This window comes from Dermacentor variabilis, chromosome 4, assembly GCF_050947875.1.
Source record: "Dermacentor variabilis isolate Ectoservices chromosome 4, ASM5094787v1, whole genome shotgun sequence".
NCBI lineage: Eukaryota > Metazoa > Arthropoda > Arachnida > Ixodida > Ixodidae > Dermacentor > Dermacentor variabilis.
The window spans coordinates 79,799,672-79,821,529 of NC_134571.1; the positions used below are offsets into that span (position 1 = coordinate 79,799,672).

General features: G+C 41.7%; 1 protein-coding gene across 3 annotated transcripts in view; it reads left to right on the plus strand.

The window, feature by feature from the left end:
- The window catches only part of LOC142579408 (uncharacterized), a 149,197-nt gene continuing 127,339 nt past the window's right edge, over positions 1-21,858 (plus strand). For 2 of the 3 annotated variants that reach the window (XM_075689555.1, XM_075689556.1), the window contains exons 1-10: positions 1-131; positions 633-720; positions 4,950-5,042; positions 6,908-7,020; positions 10,333-12,022; positions 14,306-14,400; positions 17,958-18,092; positions 18,162-18,306; positions 20,894-21,009; positions 21,561-21,707. In XM_075689555.1, coding sequence (XP_075545670.1) covers positions 69-131; positions 633-720; positions 4,950-5,042; positions 6,908-7,020; positions 10,333-12,022; positions 14,306-14,400; positions 17,958-18,092; positions 18,162-18,306; positions 20,894-21,009; positions 21,561-21,707 — 2,685 coding nt within the window. In that variant the 5' untranslated portion in view covers positions 1-68. The remainder of the gene's footprint in view (positions 132-632; positions 721-4,949; positions 5,043-6,907; positions 7,021-10,332; positions 12,023-14,305; positions 14,401-17,957; positions 18,093-18,161; positions 18,307-20,893; positions 21,010-21,560; positions 21,708-21,858) is intronic. The other variant, XM_075689557.1, reaches the window with a different exon arrangement.

The window sequence follows — 21,858 nt, forward strand, 5'->3', positions numbered from 1 at the left end:
CTCCACGCGTATCGCAGGAGGCATTGGTATCGCCATCTGCCTTGTGCTATATCGCCAATCATAACTCTATGTCGCCAATATCACTCCATGGCTTCTGTCATTCTGTGAACGGTAAATCCATGGGTAAATCGGTAAATCGTTGTAGATGTACTCTCTGTGGCATCGGTGATCACGAACACAGAGATTTCTGCCTTGTGAGATGTAGTGACAACTTAGCGTGTTGACCACTTTTGCGTACACCGTGCTCGAAAGAAAGCGAAAGTCAGCTGAAAGCAGCGTCAATCGCGTAGAATCTTGTTCGCGGGCTTTTAACCATGCTCTCGAAGTTCGTGCCTTGATTTTGGTGTTATTACTGCAGTGTGTATGACATCTTCAGGATGATCATCCGTGGCCAAATGTAAACTACAGCATGTGTCATCAGCTTGTGTTTTCCACATCGATGTTTAGCTTGACCGGCGAGGGTTTGTGGACGTAGCCAATGGTTGGCTGTATTCGTGTGGGATCTTGACTAGCGCCATGTATGAAATGCTTAGGATACTGGCCCAGTCCTCGTCTTCACGCCAAACGAACTGTGGCGGGATCCGAGAATTGTGAATGTCGTGTGCATTTACATGCGTTTCTGGTGCCTTCAGAACCTAAAGATCTCTGAAGACGTGAAGACACGAAAAGAAAAATTTCTGACCATGGATCATCCCGACATCTCAAGCTCCAAGACAGTCGGTAAATGACCTGTTAATCAATTTTGAAGCAAGGTTCGCGTTATATATCATGCCGCTATTTTCATCAACTTTTGTTTCGCTGAGGGTGAAGGCAACCCCGCGGACTGAGGAAACAGGGCTTACGCGTTGGCTTTAACACGAAATACAAAATTTTAATGTGTTAGCCCTGCTAGCTTTTATTACAGCTTTTAAGCACATAGTGCAAGCTCAAACTATGGACCTGTGAATTGTGGTTTAAGCTTTGCCACATGTGCCAATATCGGTTTCCTTTACCTTTTCTTGAGAGTACTTTAAAGCTTTCCCTTTTGTGAGCTGCTTTGTGCAGCTCACAGTAGTGTGTGGTGCCATGTGACCGCCTCCTCCGATTTTGAAGTACCCAGCTTCCTGCTTAACATTCAAAGCCATGCTGCATTTGGTGGACATTCTAAACGGGTTGCATTAAAAAGTGCATTGTTGTACTTTTGAGGAATGGAATCTTTATTCATTAACTACAGGGTAAACAGCTATTAATTAAAGAAGATTATGGTTAAAATACAGAGGAAAATGGATTTGACGTAGTAAACAGATGTCTTTGAATTGCATAGTTATCAACTCTTATAATTGTAAAATTGCTGATGTTAGAAAGATGCATATAAGACCCATAAAGAGTTTTGTTTGTCAAGATCAGAGTTATTTAGTGCCTTTCTAAGGATTTTTGATGTTTTATCGTAAAACAATCTACAATGGAAGAGATTTACCGACAGAAGCTCCATAACACTTGTAACCTACATTCTGGAAGACATGCACACACATGCATGCACACAAAGACAGAAAGAGAGAAAATATTGTTCTTGCCACAAGAAAAGATATGTGCACTTTAACAGATTCAAAAAATGTGGTATCTAGACTGCCGGACTTCCTTGTCTTCCTACCGAGCCCACCATTATGATTACTTATCTCTTACACAGGCCTACTATTTCACTCAAACAATATCACCTCATTTTTCTCCTGTTCCTTGCTCTCACTTGCACCAGGAACCATTTTCTCCACAGAGCACTACATGTATGCTACTCGTCAGTGGAAGCAGACTGTTGACTTTGCAGCATGTGGGCATCAGTGTCAGTGATGATTCGAACAATGTTTCATGAACACCATTTTCCAAACAGGCCCTCCTGTGTTCTTTCAGCCCAGTGAAGGTAGTTGTGATGCCGTTGACCCAGCTTGTAGCTGGGTGCATTGATGGCATAGTCTACTTAGGAACAGTCATAATTCATTAAAAAATGCAATACTTGCTAAAAGGAAATGTTAACTGCCGAAGAAAACAAAAACATATGCTGGCTCAAGTAAAAGGTTGCTGAAGTAGTAACACTGCTCAGAGACTATAGTATTGGTGCGCACAGTGGTACCTTTCTTCTCTGGCAGATATCAGCATTGTCCCATCATTGATGAGGTGGTGTCTATGCATATGCTTATGTTAGAGGCATAGCTTAGGCATGTTTTAAAAAGTCTGCTGAGTAGCTGTAGTGCTTACTCTTCCATAAACTTAAGGAAGAAAAGTGGCATAAATTTGGAGAAGCTGGGAAAAGGTCCCAGCTGCATGTATACAACCTGTTGTGAATGAATAAAGGCTCCAATAGAGAAAGAAGTTGGGCTAGTCGGTACATACTCGAGATTTGAGCCATACTTGACTAGCGCTAAAAAGACTTTAAGAGGCCCTGAAACACTTTTTGAACATAGTTAAAGAACTCGTATGTTAACGAAGCTTCTGTGAACATGTGAACAAAATATTATTGCACTGCATGCAGCTGGGAATTTACGATCTCGTGTCAAAAGCAGTGAACAGATGCTTGCCCTCACATCTGCCATGTTGTCATCATAGGCTGGTCGAAAGCACTTGGTTGACCAACGCTATTGGCTGATTTCGTGGCTGTGAGAACATTCTCAGTAATACGTAATTGCTAATTTTGAGTTAAATAAATAAAAAGTATATATATATGTCTCCAATCTAAAAAAAAAACAAAAAAAATCATTTCATCTTTGCACTATGCATAGCTATGCCTGCTGCGCGTGGCCTCCGAGATAGCAGTGGTGTGCTGCTTAGCATAGTCTGTCACGGCTGCCATGAGGTGCTGTGACGAGCACTTATCGCCACTGTGATGCTCAACTTCTGGCCGGGCTTTGCCCTCTTGGCTGCTCTGCTGTGTGGCTTCCAGTGCACTAGCAGAGATGAAAAGAGAGAGATAGCTGGGCATTGGTGCTACAACTCCACTTATAGTTGAAGGATTCTAAAAACTGTGTGCCATGAGATTTGTACGACGACATACTTTAATAGCGAGTGCAAGGGGGTGTCATCAGGCATTGCCGAAGCGGCGGTGGGGAACGTCCAGCTTCGGAGCTCCAAGTTTGAAAAGGTTACCTAGCACCTCCACCACTTTAATAAGGGGATTTATTGACGGCAAGTGACAGACGAAAAACCAACGCAGTCCTAAGGGAACAACAATCTCGGCGCCAACAGCTCGTGATTTGCGCTTGCGTCCTACATCGATGATAGCTGCCCTCTACTGCTTGCTTCTTGTTTTTTTTCTTCATTACATTATGATTAAATAGAAAAATGTTTCAGGTCCCCTTTAATATGAGAACAGGAGGCAGACAGGACACAGTACATGACATGCTAGCATGTCCTGTGTGCTTGTTGTTCTGTAATGTCTTTTTAGCACTGGTGTAATATGCCTCAATTCCTGAGTAATGGCCAGCTGGTCAATGTCATGAATAGCCTGTTCTGACCTTTACCTTTTGTGATAGTATGTACTGATGTATGGCTCAGATGCTCAGGACAGTTTTTGCCCAGCAACTGCACAAATTCATTTGCTATGTTCAAGAAGTGTTGCATGCTTCCTTTTTAAAGGGACACTGAAGAGAAAAACAAGTGCTGCATTAGTAAACTGCTTCTACAATACCATGAAATTTCCACTTACATTTAGAGGGGCCATGGTAAGCCAGAAAACATTGCAAGAACAAGATATTGGGGGCTGTTCCACCTTGGAAGTCCCTGCACCAGCTTGCCATGATCTCATGAATTTAAACAACTTCTGCTTTGGCCTAGTTAATATTTTAGCAATATATAGGGACTACATAGTGTTCTAAAGGCACTAAAGACTGAACTTCAGAAGCTTTGAGAACCTTTACTGCTCCACAATGACCCAACTATGAGAAAATGCCTTGAAATCTATGACAGTCACAGGGATCTAGTGGTGCTAAACTTTTGATGCAAAATTTAACAAAAAAATGGAAGTTTGACCTGCATTTTCTTCTCTTGTAATAAATTTCTTTCTGTGAAATAAAAAAAACTGAAGATCTGAAAGAATGCTTTATCCGTCTAAACTGATTTAGTACTTCTGTTCAGTGTCTCTTTAAGCTGGGCTTAAACAGTGTACTAATTTGGCATATAAGCCTCTAGACTAAGTATGATGTGGCTCAGTGGCATTGAGTCACACTGTGTATAACAATGCTGCAGATTAGCTGTTGGAAGTGCAATGCAGTGCCTTTCATCATTGTTGCATTTGGTCTGTGGACTGAATTGGTCATTCAGGCATTCGTGCATATCTAGCTTTAGTAACAGGTTATAGAGTCATGTCAAGCTAAAGTGACTGATTTCTGTAGAAGTGCACAAATTAGCATGTAATGTAGATTGACAAAGGCCAACCAAAAATTCCTGTGAGAACTAGAGGGGAAAAAACACTCACAAATATGATGAATAATGCCAGTGGGCAAAAATTGTCCGTAATTGCTGTGCAAGAAAGATCTTATTTAAAGTTGTGATAGAAAATGTTTTTCTGGGCAGGTTTGCTTTATTTATACCATTACAATCACTTGGCTGTAATGCTTGTAATTGTTGAGTGTGCATGGTTAGGAACAACGAATAAAGACAGATCAGGAATCAGGCATTAAAGCGAGGAAAAAAAAAGGGAAGCGTTTAGGAAACATCACGAATGTTCCTGAGATCTCCAATCTCGGTGCTATTTTTTTATCCTTTTTCTCTGCCTCCTGCATGTCAGCTGGCAGTATGTGGCACAATAATACATAATGTCAAACACTTTTCTTTAAGGTAAGTATTAGGGAAAATGCATCGAATGATTTAAAGGGCTGCTTTTTTTTTCATAAGATATTTATTGCATCATGTTTTAGTTTGTGTTTGCAGCTACTGTTCTTTGCTGTAGTGGTCCAATAAATTCTACACTGTGTATATTTCAGAGGAAGGCTGTGCTACTGCAGTGGAGCCAGACTTGCAGATGTCTGTCTGGATGAGTTCTGAAAACTCTGCAGTTTGGCGTCCTGCGATGACGGGTTGGTGAAATTATATGACCCTTTGCTACTTTAAAGTGCATGCACATCTTTCTGTTTGTGAACAAGACAATCGACGTAAAAGTATTTTTTGGTCATAGTGTTTCAAAATGTTGACATTAATAAATTGCTGGAGACATCTGTAGGGCTGCTGCGGACTGTAGCTAGCAGCAAGCTTCCTTACATTCACCACAAACTTTTATATGCAAAGCATTTCTTGGCAAACATTTACCACTTTGACAGTATCTATCTATCTGTCTATCTATCTAGCTGCTTACGTCGGTACTGTTATGGTTGTTTCGTTAACTTGGTATGTACCACAATTGGCATAGTATGACGGGAGTGTATGACAAACATAAATGATAGGTCATGACATCAATGTCATGACATACGTGTCCTGTACGTCATAAAACAGCTGCCTACATCTTGGTATTTACCAAAATTGGCATAGTACGATAAAGGTGTATGATGAACATAAATGATAGGCTATGACATGCGTATCATGTAGGTCATGAAACAGCCGCATACGTCTTGGTGCTCACATGTTTGTTTCGTTAACTTGATATGTACGAAAATTGGCGTAGTATGACAAGAGCATGACGAACATAAATGATAAGTCATGACACGCGTTTCATGTAAGTCATGAAACAGCCACCTACGTCTTGGTGCTCTCATGGTCGTTTCGTTAACTTGGTAGACCCTCCGCACACTGCTTCGCATAACATCAATTCCCACAGGGCTTGGGATCTGCCAGTTTCTTTTATTGTTAGTGTTTATTATATTGACCATCATCTTATTGTGGTGAGTTGATGAGCTGTGACATATTTTTTGTCTAGTTCTAAAAGAATCCGAAGGCACGTAAACATTTCTTATGAGTTGTGAATGCAAAAGCACAAATGTCTAATTGAACGCTGCTGAGTGGTCCTTCGAGTTACGAACTACTCGTGGCCAAGCAAGCGCGTTGAGATGCTTGGGGCGTTTGGATTTGGTCTTACCGAGGCGCAGTAAGAATGCAGGTGAGAGCTTGTGCAAACAAGGAACGCGCGGATAACACAGGCATCCGAGAGCGAGAGCGATTTGGCATTGTGGCGATTCCCTCTCCTCTAATGCAACACCTGGCTTCCTACTCCTGCAGCAGGTGTTCCCATTTGCCCGCCCTGCTTCACCCGCTTCACCCGCCCTGCTTCACGAGCCCACCAAGGTGGGCTCGTGCCATGGCGTCGCAGCCAATGGGAATTTAGGTGCCATTTCGCTGCTACAGACGCCAGACACAGGCTTTTTTGCTCAATGAGCCATTTGACACTTTCACATCAATAACTTTGTCACAGAGCACTTGCACACACACATACACACACAATCAAACAAAAGGAATATTGTGATGCATAATTTATGCTTAAGACAAAGTTTAGAGGCTGCTTGCACCAATGAAATCTTTTTTCACAAGAAAATGTTTCTTAAAATGACCTTTCGTGTTATACCGAAGGGCCTGAAATTTTTAAGAAGAAATTGCAGGGGGTTAAGCACCAAAGTTGGGACAGCAGGTATTGAATGAGCAAATGTCAAAAAATATTTACCAATTTTTGCAAAGTATTCTTGCTTTTGTTGATGCAATGGCAGTGAATTTCATCCATATGACAACATAATACAACTGCAATGTTGCGGTTTATGTGGTTGTAGTTTATGTAGTTGTTGTACCTTTTACTTACAAACATTTAGAAAGCTTTACCTTGAACACCCAAGCAATCCATCTTTGTAGTTTATCATTTTTTCATCTTAGAGTCATTATATGCACAGTTTACCACTTTGTGTCTGCAAGTATGTTTCTTTAGCTACTTCAATATTCTTTTAAAAGTGCAATGCTTGTGCAGTTGAGGAAATTGCCAACCTTCGTGTCCTGTGCACATCCTGTGGAGCTGAGCTTGACCACCATTGCAAGAGGAAATTCCGCAAGCACAAGCTTCTTAAAGTAATTGTTTGCAAAGTGAGTATCATCACATGTCAGCCTCAACATTAAGAGGAAATTTTATCACCGCATCTTCCATCTAAATACATGGACTGGAGAAATTGTTTTGCTCAGCATCCACCACACCAAATCTGCAGAGTTCTGTTGCATTTATAGGAAAAAGCTAAAATCTACCAGCGGTAGGGAACTGTTGTGTTATATATAGGCCATGGATTAAAACAAACTAGCAAGCAAAAAAAAATCAAACCCTCGAGCGTAAAATTGACAACTCATAATTCGGCAATATAGAAAATACTATTGCAAAACTGTAAACTGCACCTATGGAAGCATCTGCAACATACAAAATCAATGCATCTTATATCACTCAAAAATATACGGCTAATTTGTGAATCCGATTTTATGAAACCGTCGTAAACATTGCAACAATGTCCCACAAGCTCTAAACTTGTCAAATTTTTCTGCTTCATCTGCTCTAAGAGATGCAGTTTACAGAAGTGTGATACAGTTGAACCCACTTATAACAATATTCAAGTGCCAAGAAAATTATGTTGTTATAACCGATAATTGTTATCAGCGGGTTGCATGAGAAAAATCAAAATAGGGAGATGGCAGAGCTGTTGTAAGAAAACGATAATGGCAGGGAGGCCAGTGCCCCTCCCCACCACCTCCATCCATCCAACTGCTGAACAGGTTCACTTGTCTAACTGTTTAACTCTGCTTCCTGCATGCTTCGTTTGTGTGTAACAAGCTGTGGCTGTCAGCGTTCAAGAATGGCACTGCGATAAACTGCAAGGAGGGGGGGGGCCACCTGCGGCAAGCAATATGCAAGCTCTGCCGAGGCATTGCTTTGGTGGCCCCAAAAGGGGCCTCATAAAAAATGCGAGAACATTGCCGTGGCAGCCTGTCAGCTTGAGAAATCCAGTAGAAACACCGGGGCGAGATTGCACAAGCACCTTGCCACATACCTCTCACTGACTTGCACGAGAAAACACCATGTCTGTCAGCCTTGCTTGCTTTATTCGAAGCTTGCCGACATCCTTCTTCAAGGCAGGCATCCAGGTGCTCCACATAGTGCAGTGGAAGGTCCCTTGCAGAAACGAAGTCCCGGGGAGACTGAATCATCTGCGGGGCCTCCTGCAAGGATAGAGGCAGCCTGCCTTACCGTGGCATCACTGCTGTCGTCGCTGTCACTGTCACCATTGCTATCCAATGCAAGCACGTTTACGATAATCTTCTCATCGGTTAGAACTACTTCGTTTGCAAATCTATAGCAGTGTGCTTTCTTTTCACCGACAACGTCGTGCATTGCTGATGATCAGTGGGCGGATCAGCCATCGTCCGTTTCAGTGGCGAGTCAAGGGAGGAGGGAAAGAGAAAAGCAGAATGCAGGGAGGTTAACCAGAATAACGTCCGGTTGGCTACCCTACACCGAGGGAATGGGAAAGGGGAAAACAAGGACTACAAGGAGAAAGAGGAGGAAGGGAAAGAAGGAAATTATTGGTGAGTTCACTGACGCGTGTGGTCTTATAGAAATTGCATTAATAGTCGCAGATGTTCGCACAAGCCCATCAACAATGCTGAAAAACCACGTGGCCAGGATCGACTTCGATGCAACCAGAAAAGACGAGCATGAGTGACTTAATCTGTTGGCAGAACTGCACAGAATGAGGGCCCAGCGAGGGATCTGAGAGCAGCGTAGTTCACGCTTTCCATTCGTGTTTTGGAGGGCGGCCTGGCATAGAGATATGGGCGCAGCCCATTATGTTCGGAGATGGGGAAGGGCGACGAGAGAGAGGAGCGCAAAGTTGGTGGAAAATATGCGCCGCGGGCGATCATGCAGTGGCTTGAATTTCTATCTTTTTTTTTTTCAAGGGTTTTGCATTTCATTATCTTTCAGCACGGACACCCAGCAGCCAGGCTTCATCGTTAGAACTGATAATGTGGCGGGGAGGCATTGTACAGTCGATCCCGGATATATTGAACTTCAAGGGCATTGCGAAATAGTTCTATATATCAATAATTCGATATATAAAATAAAATTTTTATACAAAATTTTCAAGGAGATTTTACAGTTGTTCGTTATACACAATAATGCGTTATATCTGGGTTCTATATACCCGGATCCAACTGTATTAAGTGCGTTATTTCACTATAGAAAACGTACGAAAGTTTAAGGTGCAGCAGCTTCTCATTGTTGTAACCTATATGTTGTTAATACTGGTATTGTTATCGACTGTGTAACATCTAATCTTAGTGCTTAAATTTTTCTATAACTTCTGACTTTCAGCAATTTTTGCAAAAATATTGAGCTACTAACTAAATATTATGCTTGCTACAGTCTAGAATACAGCTTTCTCTCTCAAATTAGGAAGATTCCATGCGAATGAATTCAGCAGTTGTCTAATGAGAGGATTTTTGCCTTTTGTGTGTATTTGAATAAGGAAGTCAAGTTGACCCATAGATGCAGCTTCCTCTTAACATGGCGAAACAAATATCTGCAGTAGAGTTTGTCCTTCTTGTATATAAGTGTGTAAATATGCTTTGTTGCAATTCCATTCTGTTAGGCACCTGCTTTGTTATGTAACTGTCTGTGAGGTTTTTTGGGGACTTGCTGTGTTCTAGCTGCAAGTTGACTTTTGTGTTGCATTGGCACTTGTGCTTCTATGTTAATTTTGTGCCAGTAGATGGTCCTGCTTCACTTTATTGGAACTTAACATTTGCTTTGACATTGTTAGTTACAATTTAGTCAAAGCTGATAAAGTTTGGCAATTTTGTACACCTTCATTATCATTTTCATACATCAAGCTTTCTCACGGAAGGCACCTAAAGGTGGACACAAAAAGTTATTTTAACAATTTACTGCAATTTATACATCATCTTGACATTTTAATCACCTCCCATGCACCAAGAGTGCATCCAAGAATTCATCTTAGAATTTGGGAGGACATTCTAATATCTACCAGCAAAATCAATTTATGCACTTTCATTTATTAAGATGCTAGCTTATGGTCTGATAATGGGAGTCATCAGACTTATGAATGAAGGGTCAGCCAGCACCAATACTTTTCTGTGGTCTAAAGCTTTATTAATTTGATTTGGAAGTGATCTCTTTTGGGCTTCAAAAGCTAGGACAATGTGTATTCATAAATGTCCCACAAAGAGGCGTGCAATGTAATATGCATAAATAGACAATATGGTTTTACACATGGCACATCCCTTGCTAGTGTGATACTAATAAGGGATGTTCATATTTTTATGTCACTCAGCATCATCTAAAAACTGTTGTGCTGTTTTGGCTGCCTTCTTATTTTCTGGAATGATTTGTTTCAGCGGTGCTACCAGTACTATGGGGATGGCCAGCTTCGAAAGGAAGGCAGTGACAGTGACGAGTACTGCAGTTGGTGTGCTGAAGGTGGTATTCTGGTTTTATGTGACCGCTGTGGCCGTGCCTTCTGCAAAGGCTGCATTCGTCGCAACTTCTCTCGCCGGGAGCTGAACCGGATTGAGTTGCTGGAGGAGTGGCAGTGCTATGTGTGTGATCCTACTCCACTTGAACCTATGGTGAATTATGCCAGCATGATCACTAGCTACAGTCGGCAGCTAAAGAAACAGCTGGCATCTAGCTCTCACAGCAAAAAAACAAAGTTTTCTGAAGCTGATCTGAAAGACTTTGTCCTGAAAAAGGCAAGGGAGATCAAGCGCTCCCTCTTGGAGCTAGTCAGACGACAAGAAGGGTTTCTAGCAGATGCAAGCAAGATGCTTCGCGATCATGCTAGCAGCTTGTCTCACATAGCAAAAAATGTGGAAACCTGTCGGAGACGGCAGCTGAGGTCAGTGAAACGTGCCAAAAAGAAGAAAGGTAGTAAGAATGGTTGCCTGGAATCTTCTGCATCAGTGGACTATCAGCCAGGTGGTTCTAAGGCATCTGGGAACGAAAAGCTAATTGCAATTAATAAACAACAGAATCATGTCAGTGGATCTGATCAAGTCAACTGTAAGGACAAGCAAGTGCAAGAGAGGAATGAGTCATGTTCTCAAGATAAAATCGACAGTCTGGAAGTTAGCCCTAGGACTGAAATACTGAATGTGTTCGCAATTAAGACAGAAGCAGATACAGAAGGATGTTCTGTAGGTTCTACAACAGAAAATGTTGATGTTGCAACTTGTGGAACCCTGAATATCCCTTCAACTCTCAGCACGGTTGACAAATTTTCGTCTTTGGCTCAAGCTATCAAATGTGAAGCTGTTTCTGAGGACCTTGTTGCAGACCTCAACATGGAGAACAGCAGTGACCACTGCAGCATACCTTCCAAGAATGACGACAAGGAGACTACCATTGCCATAGTTAAAACACAAAACTTTGAAGAAGTTCCTTCCGGTGGAAGTGCCTGCTCTGTTGCAGATGTGCTAAGTTCTTCAAACACTAGCGATGTTGAGACTGGCAATAAATCCATAGCTTTTAAGTTGCAGCTTGATAGGAAAGAGAAAGATGAAAGCAGCACTGATTTGTCTTCTGAAGAAGACAGCAGTGTAACAAGTCAGAGTTCCCAAACAGTTGAGGAATGGGAGCAAAAGACGCATCTTGCAACTCGCAGGAACTTTTATGATAGCAATAAGAGGCGCACCGTAGCTAGAAGGTCTGCCCGAGCAAAACGCTCACGATATTCCAATTGGCTGTTAAGTGATTCCACTGACTCGTCAAGTGATTCCGGTGAATGTTGGGATGATGAGGGGCGTGACTTATCACGGAGGAAACCCCATGCTCGGAAGCGCAAGGCTCCTTCAAGGCGAAAGCGTCCTTCTCGTTGTTCACCACCTTTGTCGAAAGAGGTTATTAGGAGCTGTCTTGAGGAGGCATTCAAGAGATACCAAGATCCAAAGCTCTTAATGAATATTACTGTGGACCTAGAATGCCTTCCCGTTGATCATTCACTCAATTCTACGAAGAGGATGATGACTGAGACAGATGAATGGAACAGTGTCGAAGAACTAGCGGATGCTTGCAACATTGCAAAGACATGTAAGTTGGATCTGTCCTCAAAATATATTTGAAAAACAGAAATAATGAGTAGGTGTTCTTGTTCATTTGGATTGAGCTGCTTATCAGAATTTAGCACACTCTAGTGAATTCATGTGGTTAAGGCTGTAATGCATATAGTACTTGTATCTTGTCTGGGTTAACATAAGTTTACACACTTAATGTGCACTTTTAGGAGCTGTAAATGAATAGACAAGAGCTATTCCATTTTATATTTACGCCTGTTTGCTGTTCTGCACCACTTTTTGCTCTGATGCCTGATAATGAAGTACTATCAACCTCTGCTGTTACTATGGCATGCTTTTATTTAAACTGATCCTGAAATGATTTTGTACAAACGTACCGAGTCATTGGAGTAGGTCCTTCTGATCATTAATTGATGCATCTGAGTGCTCAGTATAAAGCATGTAATTTATTATAAGGTTTTAAAAATGTACATCGCTGCCGATTGCAGCACACTGCTCGGCTGAATTTTCAGCTGCCCCTACCCATTTGATGTAAATTGCCCTAATGACGGCAGTAGGGCAAGCTATCTGATTGGCTGCCCAGGGCGCGTCATCGATAATTTTTCCAACATATAGTCTTTTGTAATAGTTGGAATGTTGGTTACTTTGTTTTTATAAGAAGAAAGTAACAGAAAGAGAATGCACAAGAAAAATTTTTCGGTACACTTAAGCACTTCCGGCACACAGCAAGTGTCATCTGCTCGTGTTACAACGTGCTTCGTCTTGATGAGAGTGCCGCGGTCAGTCTCAGTCTTTTTGCGAGTGCTATAATTCGCCTTTCTTGCATTGTGGGCTGCAAACTTAGTGACTGGTAATATGTCAAGTTGCAACATCGTGTCCCTCTGCAAGGCAGCAGATGAGCGGAGTGGCTGAAGCGCATTGGACTATCGGTATCCAATCAGCGCCAGGATTTATGCATTTGTGGCCGCCACTTTACACCGGAGGACTACTACCACAATAGCGTTTTGCAAGTTCGGTATTTGGGTAAACACAAGCAAGGGGACAAGGCCTGGCCGCTTGACCCTGCCGTTGATAACTCTGATATCTCAAAATACTGCATAAGTAGAAAATCTTGCTCGCTGTAGTGTCAACTCCATCTGTTTTTCACCCCTTATCTCGAAAGGTTTTTGCACTGGACATTGGATGTCTCAAAATCTTGACTGGGTAAATACCAGGGCAAAATCACGACCCAAATGTTTCCATACATTGTGCTCAGCTGCGATATCACTAAAAAGAGAGCAGAATTCTGCTGCTATGGCACCTTCCAATTATCGGCATCGATTAACACGGCTCGCCTTGTCAAGGGGCAGTGTTGCTTGCTATAGTTCACCCAGCAGCAGTAAGTGATCGTTAGCCGAGCCAGATGTCACACTGGGCTGTGCTCCTGCTTATTTTTCCCACTTCTTTCTGTCAATGCTCACGTGCATTTGCTCAGCTGCTCTTGTGGCCTCATGTAGCAGTGGGGAGCTGGGAGCTGAGCCTTCTTTCTTTTCTTCCTTCTCATTTAGGATGCTGTCCCTGATACAGCAATCTGGTTACTGTGCATTAATCATTTCGTTGAGCAAGACTATTGATGCTTTGAGCGGGCATAAGTCCACGTGTTGCATTTAAATGAGGTGAGAGTGTGAGCTCGTAACTTTATAATGAGATTGTGGCTTCATAAGAATGCTCGCTTCATCCTCATGTGACGGTGAGGAGTAAACAGCACGTCACTCATGGGCGTATGCTAAAGGCCTGACAGCTGTGCTCTTCCGCAGTTCAGGTTTGGTTTTCTAAGTGAAATTGTCTAATGTATCATGCTGCAGAAATTAGCAGCGTCAGCATTTTGGGTGTTTGGAACTGATTGTAAACTCTGGTTTTCTGGCTTCAAGTCTTGGATTAGGCTCATTCGTCTTGACTCGGCGTCAGCGTACTGTCTTGGCACAGTGCCAGTAACTCTGTTGTCTGTAGACACCGATGTGTCCGATGTCAAGGTATGCAAAAGTGATCGAGGATATTACTGGCGCCACTTTGGAAAGGCTTGATATGTCCTATGCACGGCCTGCAGGCTTCTATTTTTATGATTTTTGTTTCTTGAAACCCCACTTGACAGTTTTTCTGCTTACAGCTTTGAGTTAGCAAGGTTTTACTATTGTAAGTGGCTTGCTTTACTGGGAAAAAAGTGCAGCTAAGTTTTCACCAGAAAAAACTTTCATTTTTCGTTTCAAGTACCAGTACTCTTTAATGTCTTATTACTCACAGTTTAATTTCATTTGTGTAGGGTCCTATGATTCGAGGAATGATGGTGAAGAAAAAGACAGACCACTGGAGCCACGTGATGGTCATGAGGAGGGAGCCGGCGTGTCGCCAACAAAGGTGATCTTTCCTGTGCTCCAAAACAGCTTTTTCACATTTGTTGTAGTTATAAAAAATTGTCACTAAAGTGCAGTACCAAAAAATTAAGATCAGTATGAGATAGAGGCTAAATGAGTTGTGTCTGAATGCACAGGGTGTCTACAAACCGGGAAAACCTGGAAAACCGGGAATCCTCAGGGATTTTGAATAGTCTGGAAATACTCAGGGAAAACTCAGGGAATTGGTGCTTCTATCAGGGAAAATGAGCAGTAATTTTGGAAAGGGAACGAAAGTCGCGGTAATGCTGGCCCGAGTAACAGAGAGGAATCGTAGCGAATCCTCATTGATGATGTGTCATTCGCTGGAGTTGCCAGTGTACCGTCAACGACCGACTTTCCAGACGCCTGATAATTCGGACGGCTTCGTGGCGCCACCATGTCCCCTGTGGGGTCAATGTTTAAGAACGTCTGAAATTTCGGACGCGAGAACCCTTCGGCCATCCGAGTTTTTGGAATTTTTGCCATGACCGCCGGTCCGAAACAGCCTTCATCAAAGCCACCACCATCGCCACCATTTTGATTACCTTGCCGCCTCGAACCGGCGCTCTCGCACGCAGATCTGCTGGAAGCTGTAGCCACCATCGCGGCAACGCTAGGACTAGCTGCTTTGACGTTCGCTATTAAGCTTCTTGCCGTTCTGTGCCGCGTTTTTCATTGAAAGAACTCGCTGCTGTCAGCAACGACACCCACTCCGCCTTTGTGGACCTTGCGATTTGTTTCGAAGCTCGGAAAGCGCGGCGCATTGCATAGTGCCGACTCCCGAAAGTCAGCTTCGGCTCAGTACAGCTATACTACGTGGTGAAGCATAACAAGCGTGGTATGGAGGAAATTGTCATGGGACACAGTATGTATTCCTTAATTATATACCCGTGCACTCGCCATCTCCTGTCAGTACGAGCACCGATATGCCTAATTAGTGTACTGGCAGGCCTTCCGAGCTTTTTCGAATGTGCCTGCGGCGATTTGAGCCCTTAAAGGGCCCCTCACCAATTCTGTCCATTTTGAGCTGACAAGCGCTGTGCATACTATGCGCGCTAACGATCGTGTCTGCTAAGTATTACATCGCTTCATGCTGCATAAAGAGCTCAAATTTCAAAGCGAATGGCGTCTGCCTCGGGGGTGCCGTGCTTCCAGTCAGAGAGCAGATGTAATCGCACAAGTACGCCTATGTACATCGCACTGCTGTGACATAGCTCGTAGGGACATGTGTCTTGGAGAATTATTCAAGACAACATCCGTTATTTGTGTAATCTGTTGCTCGAATCGACGAATTAAAGTTTAAAGAAATAGTAAAATACCCAAACCGAATGTCTGTGTGTTGTTTTACTTTGCACTGCTGCAAGAGAGATGTACTTCCGTTTTGTCTGCATGTTCCCATGGCATGCAGTCACACGCGCAGACAATGAAGGTATGTTATTTTCTACAATGTTTGAGCGTGCGATCATGCTCTATGATCCGCTTGTGTCTTCCTCAGTATTCGTGGAGCACTTGCTTATACCACTAGACAGGTGTTCTCGTGGGCAGCACGCAAAACCGTGTGCTGCTCGAAATGAGACAAATGCAACAGCTCACACGCAACACCGTCAGCAGAAGTGCACCGCACAGCAAAATAAGTGAGGGAAAAAAAAAATGAAGGCAGGCCCATGACGTATGTGTCACGCGATCCTTAAGCTCCGCTATGGGAGAACTCAGGGAAAGAATTTCGCTTGCGGAGGTTAGATGGGGCAAGTGGAAAGAGTGTCTCACTTGGCAGTGGCCCTTGCCTATCATGGGCTAGCGGCACTGAAATATTTCTATCTCAGCTATTAATGAACTAATTTGAAAAATTCTAGCACCAGAATGCTCCCTAGTGGGCATGTAACAACTTCCAGCATATAACTGAAATTTGCTATGTGGCCTGGTCAGGGCCCCTTTAAGGGCAGTAAAAGACATGCATTCATATTTCTTTAACTGTCTAATTTTTTTTTACTTTTTCGTGGCCCCTAGGGAGTCTGCAAAATCGGATGTTTGCTGTACAACTGACTAAAAGGATGCTTCAAATGGTCTGTGGGGCGAAAGCTCGGCGGAAGGCGGATGATAACAGAAACGACCTACGCGTTGAATGGTTGAATGTTAGATCAGAAAATGACAGTGAAAGTTTTATTCTTTAATTTCATGCTGAAACCGCAGAGCTGGTACGTCAGTGTGATGTCACTGATTGCAAAGTATTTTTTTTTCTCATTTCTACCATAGTGGTTCACTAAAAGTTTTTGAAACTTTCCAAGTTCAGTTGTTGGCTCTTCTAGAATGCAATGTAGTCCATTGTTACTGATAAAAATTTAATAAAGTGTGAACAGATGGCATCAAAATTCATGATGTCATGGTGAGCTGGTGCCGGAAATTCAAGGTGGCGTTGCCACCAGTTTATTTTGTGTGCCTTTTCTGGCTTACCAAGCACCTTCTCATGGTAAGATATGTTTTGGGGCACTATGGAAAGGTCATTTTACTAATTTACAAACACAGCTGGAAACATTTTCCTCTTAGTGCTAGTTTAATTATGATGCCAATATTGCTATCTTGCACTTTGAAGTAATTGCTTTCATATTGCGTTGTCACCAACATGATCTTGCTATTAGAGAATGAGATATGAATCTTTATTACAGTAACATTTATTGACACTCACCAGGCTATATTACTGCTTTTGTGTTTGTAACCGTCGCTAATTACGAACTTATTCTCCTGATCTGGAGATACTACATTACAAGAAGAGGCTGTACATCCAATTTAACACTCTTAATGGTGCTTTCATGTGGTGTAACATCAAATGTGATGTTTCACTTCAGCGATGGGCAATTGTTGGGGCGCATCGCCTCTGCTGCACATCCTGTGTGTACGTTTGGCAGTGATACGACACAAAAATACATCTTCTGGTTAGGGATTTTCCTCTTCAATATTATCTGTAATTGTATTACCTTCCACTTATTTTTCTAGTGAGAAAGAATGCCCACGTGATGGAAAGTGTGTGTGGCTATGTTCTCGGACAGATGAAGCAACGACTCTTTATGAACAAACAAGCTTTTTTATGGACAGGGAGACAACACAGCACAGTTATGGAAGGTGTTCAGTGACATTGACAATTGATGCATCCCACCATGGGACAATAGTTACTAAGCAGAAGGCCCAACATGTCTTAACTGAGGATGTCTTCATGACCAGAGGAGTTTCTCTGTGGCATTTCACTATGATAAATTACTGTCCAAGCTGAGCATCAGTTGTGACTTGCAGGCACAGTCACTGCAACGAACAGTGCCATAATTCGTGATGCTGAGCAGATTGTTGTTGTGCTCAGGAGGTAAGCCACACCTGCACCCAAAAAAAAAAAAAAATGTTGGAGTGATTGAACATTTTCCTTGCATTGCACATGTACCTAATTTTGTGTATTTTCTTGGATAATTTGCTAATCAGGTCAACCCAGGGTTGCCTTGGTATTGTGCATCTCACGTAAAACTGTCCTCTCTCTCTTTTTTTTTTTGCTTACAGAACCAGGACCCTGATGGCAAAGGTCGCAGGAACATTCGCAAACTCATTTCTGACGAAGAGCTTGCTCAACAGACTAAGGCAGCTGCGCAGGCTGAAGAGGAGAGAAAACAACGCATTGCTGAAAGGCGGAAGCTGGTATGGTGTGCTTGGTACTGTGCTGTTCTTTGATTGACCATTACTGCTATTGCTTTTCTTTTTCTGCAGTACTACGAAGTCTTAGGGACTGAACCCAGTGATGCCGACGTGACAGTGAAAGAACTGGTGCTTGAAGTGGACCTGCAGACGAAGGAGCCCCTTGTGCAGGTCAATGAAAAGCTTGTCAAGTTCATGAAGCCCCATCAGGTCAAAGGTGATGTGTCTTGTGTACTTCCATTTATAGTAGCAGTGCTTTATAGTGACAGTTGTGGACAAATTATTTTTCTATTCAACTAATGGCGAGGGTAATATTGTAGATGAGGTGATGATCTGATAAGAGCATGATACAATGATGGACGTTGTCGGTGTAACACAAAGAACAGACAAAGCAAACTCAATTTTGAGTTTGTCACAGTAGTACCTTGCTGTGCATTGCATTGCTAGTGTGCAAGCATTCAGTGCATAGAGAAGAGAGCAGGCCTTACATGTGACATCCCATGAAATAAAACTGGCAGGAAGAGCTATGTAGTGCTACGCAGTAGTGAATTTCAGTATATGTTTCATAGTCATATAACATATTGCCCATATTCATGGGGCTATACACATCCATCTTATCTCCAACCCCTGGTTACTTTGCAAAAAATCATGATAGTTTCAAATTCTATAGCACATACTAAGCCACTGTTTAGATCACTTGAGCTAAGGCCATTTCAGATTGCATGAGATTATAAAACTATTTGCCTTAATACGCACTATCTTGTCGAATAATAACCCCTACTCTTCCAGTATCTTCCTAACGCCTTATAGAAACAGTTGTCACCAAGCTAAATATAGTTTCAACATTCCATTGATACACAACCTTTATGAAAAATGCACAGTATAATATATAGGAACTAATGCATGGAATGGTATCAAGCTTGCAATAAATGAAAATGAGAATTTTTCATGTGCTCTAAGAAAGAAAAATCAGCTGAATTACAGGATTTTTTTGTTAATGACATAATGCATGCATTGCGCTTTTTGTACCATAAGAACTTGATTTGTGCCTAATTGTTTCTATTACTCTGATAGTATTGCACTGTTATATATGTTATGCTTACTTAGTGCCTTCAATTTATGTGTTATGTATGTCTATGTAAAAATTACTGTTCACATTAAAAAAATCTAATCTAGATCTTTTACTGCAAAATGCATGCTTGAGTTAGTAAACTTGGATACCAACTGCCCGAGCTCATGGCTAGCAATCACGTTAAATACTCTCATGAAATGCTCGAGTACGTTGTATAATATTTCAGCTGAATAAAATATTCCTTCCTTCATTTAGTTCATGCAATATGCGAGTGTACTCCAAAGCAAACTGTTTCTGATTAGGTATGTTGGCAGAAATATGATAAGGTTGAGTGCGGGTTATCTTAGGAAAATAACGTAGTTATGCAGTAAATGACTAGGATGTTGCAGAAGCTTGGCTGTCTGCACAGAATAGAGCTATGAATGAAGAAAGCTTTTGACCCTGTGAAAAAATTTAGACATGTAATATTTTTTGACAGTTACTACAGGTTAAGAAGGACATACTTTTTGCTTGGTGCTAGTTAAAAGCCATTAGTATAGGTAGCAGAAAAGAGTAATGGCAATCATGGGCTTCTGGTCCACAGTAGTTGACATCAGAATGAAAGTAACTTAAGGGGTGACATGGGTCTCAAAGATAAAAAAAATCACATAAAAATCTAATTTTTTTAAAATGCAATTTTTTTTTATTATGCAGCAACGATGCTCGGAAATTTTCACTCCTCCTGGATCGATAAATTAGCCTTAATACCATTCTACATCACACCCCTGAGCTGAATTTTTGCCGATGAATGCGTAACAAATTTTTTTTCTGTGCGACTTGCAGCTGAAGTGCTACATTTCCGATCGCAGTGACTGCATCCAGAAAGACTGTTTCCGGGGCCCACTAATCATAGTGGAATTGCAACTATTCCCACATTTTGTGTTCCCGTTTACACAAATGAGGTTGTTTTGTTTTTCTCATTTTCTGAGAATTAAAATTTTGCTTCACTTGCAGACTTCCAAACACAATATCTCTGCCTTCAGAGCAGCTAGAGCTGCAATATCTGTTGTGGCTTGTAGCTGAATCTGTAGATTACACAGTGGTAGGAGTGAATTCCCTAATTAGGCCTAAAAATTTGTTAATTTGACTTTAAACTAGAGCATCAAGTGGCCATGTTTGCAACATGCAATTCAAACTACTATAGGGTAACTAAAAAAATTTATATATTAAAAGAAGTACTCCTACACTTGTGTGCATTATGCTTTGTAGTTTCAAGGCATGTGCCAATGGTAACGCTCTGAAAAGTAGTTTTTCTGTTATTGTACCTACAAATTAGTTAATTAATTTTAATTATCTGCAAAATAATTAACTACAGAAAAAGTCATTGCATTTTTAAAATCAGCATGAAAAACAACCAGATTACCAAGTTTTGTTACATTAACTCCAAAACTAAAAAAAAAAATTATTCACGACCAGTGTCTCCTTTAAATAGTCAAAATACAGAAACTAATGTTTGATACTAATACATTACTTTCCTCCAGGATTACTAGTTTGTGCTTATTTGTGTTCATCGTATTGTCTCGCCTTTTGTCATTTCTAATTGTACACAGTAATGAAATTGCACCAGTGGTCATGGCTGAGCAAGCTACACATTTACTATTGTGTGTGAATGTTCTATTCGTGTTTTGCAACTTTCTTTTCATCCACTTTGGGCTAGTGAAACGGCCTGCTCAATTAAAGCATTAAAATGCAGGTGTCAAGTTCCTCTATGACTGTGTCATTGAGTCATTGGAGATGCTGAAGAACGACCCAGAAAAAGGATCTGGCTGCATCTTGGCTCATTGTATGGGACTGGGAAAAACATTTCAGGTGCTGTTGTTGGCATTTGTTGGAATGCAAGATGAGAATGCATGCTGTCTCAGGGCGCACTACATTTTTAGTCGTTATTCAGGAACAATAATTCATTGTCCATGTTTTATGATGTAATTACCAAAATCAGGGGAGAGTTACAGAACTCAGGAAATCATGGGATAATCAAAAAGCATAATTTAATTGCAATGGAACATAGTTTTTTTTTTTTGCTTTTCCTCATAGTTAAAAGAAAGGTGCAAGAACATAAAAATAGGGGTCTGTGGTGACTAAGTTTATTTATCTCCTCCCAACTTTCTTTAAACTCTTTGATTGTTGGCTTCTTGAGCTTTGACTGTATATCTGTCCTGAGGAGTTCAATGCCTACTTCAACTCCTCTGGACAAACTTGAAGCTAAAATTATTAATTATGTGAGTTACTCTAGAAAAGTGCTTTGCATTTCCCCTTGTGTAAAAACAAAAACAAAAAGTTCAAGAAAACAGCACTTCATGCTTAGAGCAGTGCAATAGCCATGTTCTAACTTTCTATCTAACGTTTACGTTGCTTTGCAGGTGATATCTTTCTTGCACACCATGATGACCCACAAAGAGGCTGGTCCCTTGCTTAGTACTGCCCTCGTTGTGTGCCCTTACAACACTGTCCTCAATTGGGCTAATGAGTTTGAGCAGTGGTTACACGGCAATGGCCTGGACATGAAGGTGTGTTCTCTCCTGCTCTTTTTGTCAGAATAAATTCGTTGTAGCAGAAACGCAACAGGCACCACAAAGGAAGTGACAGCAGCACATAGTACATGTCGCTTGCACTGCAGTGCTTTATTGTAGTTCCGTCACTTTAACAAATTTCTGTTCC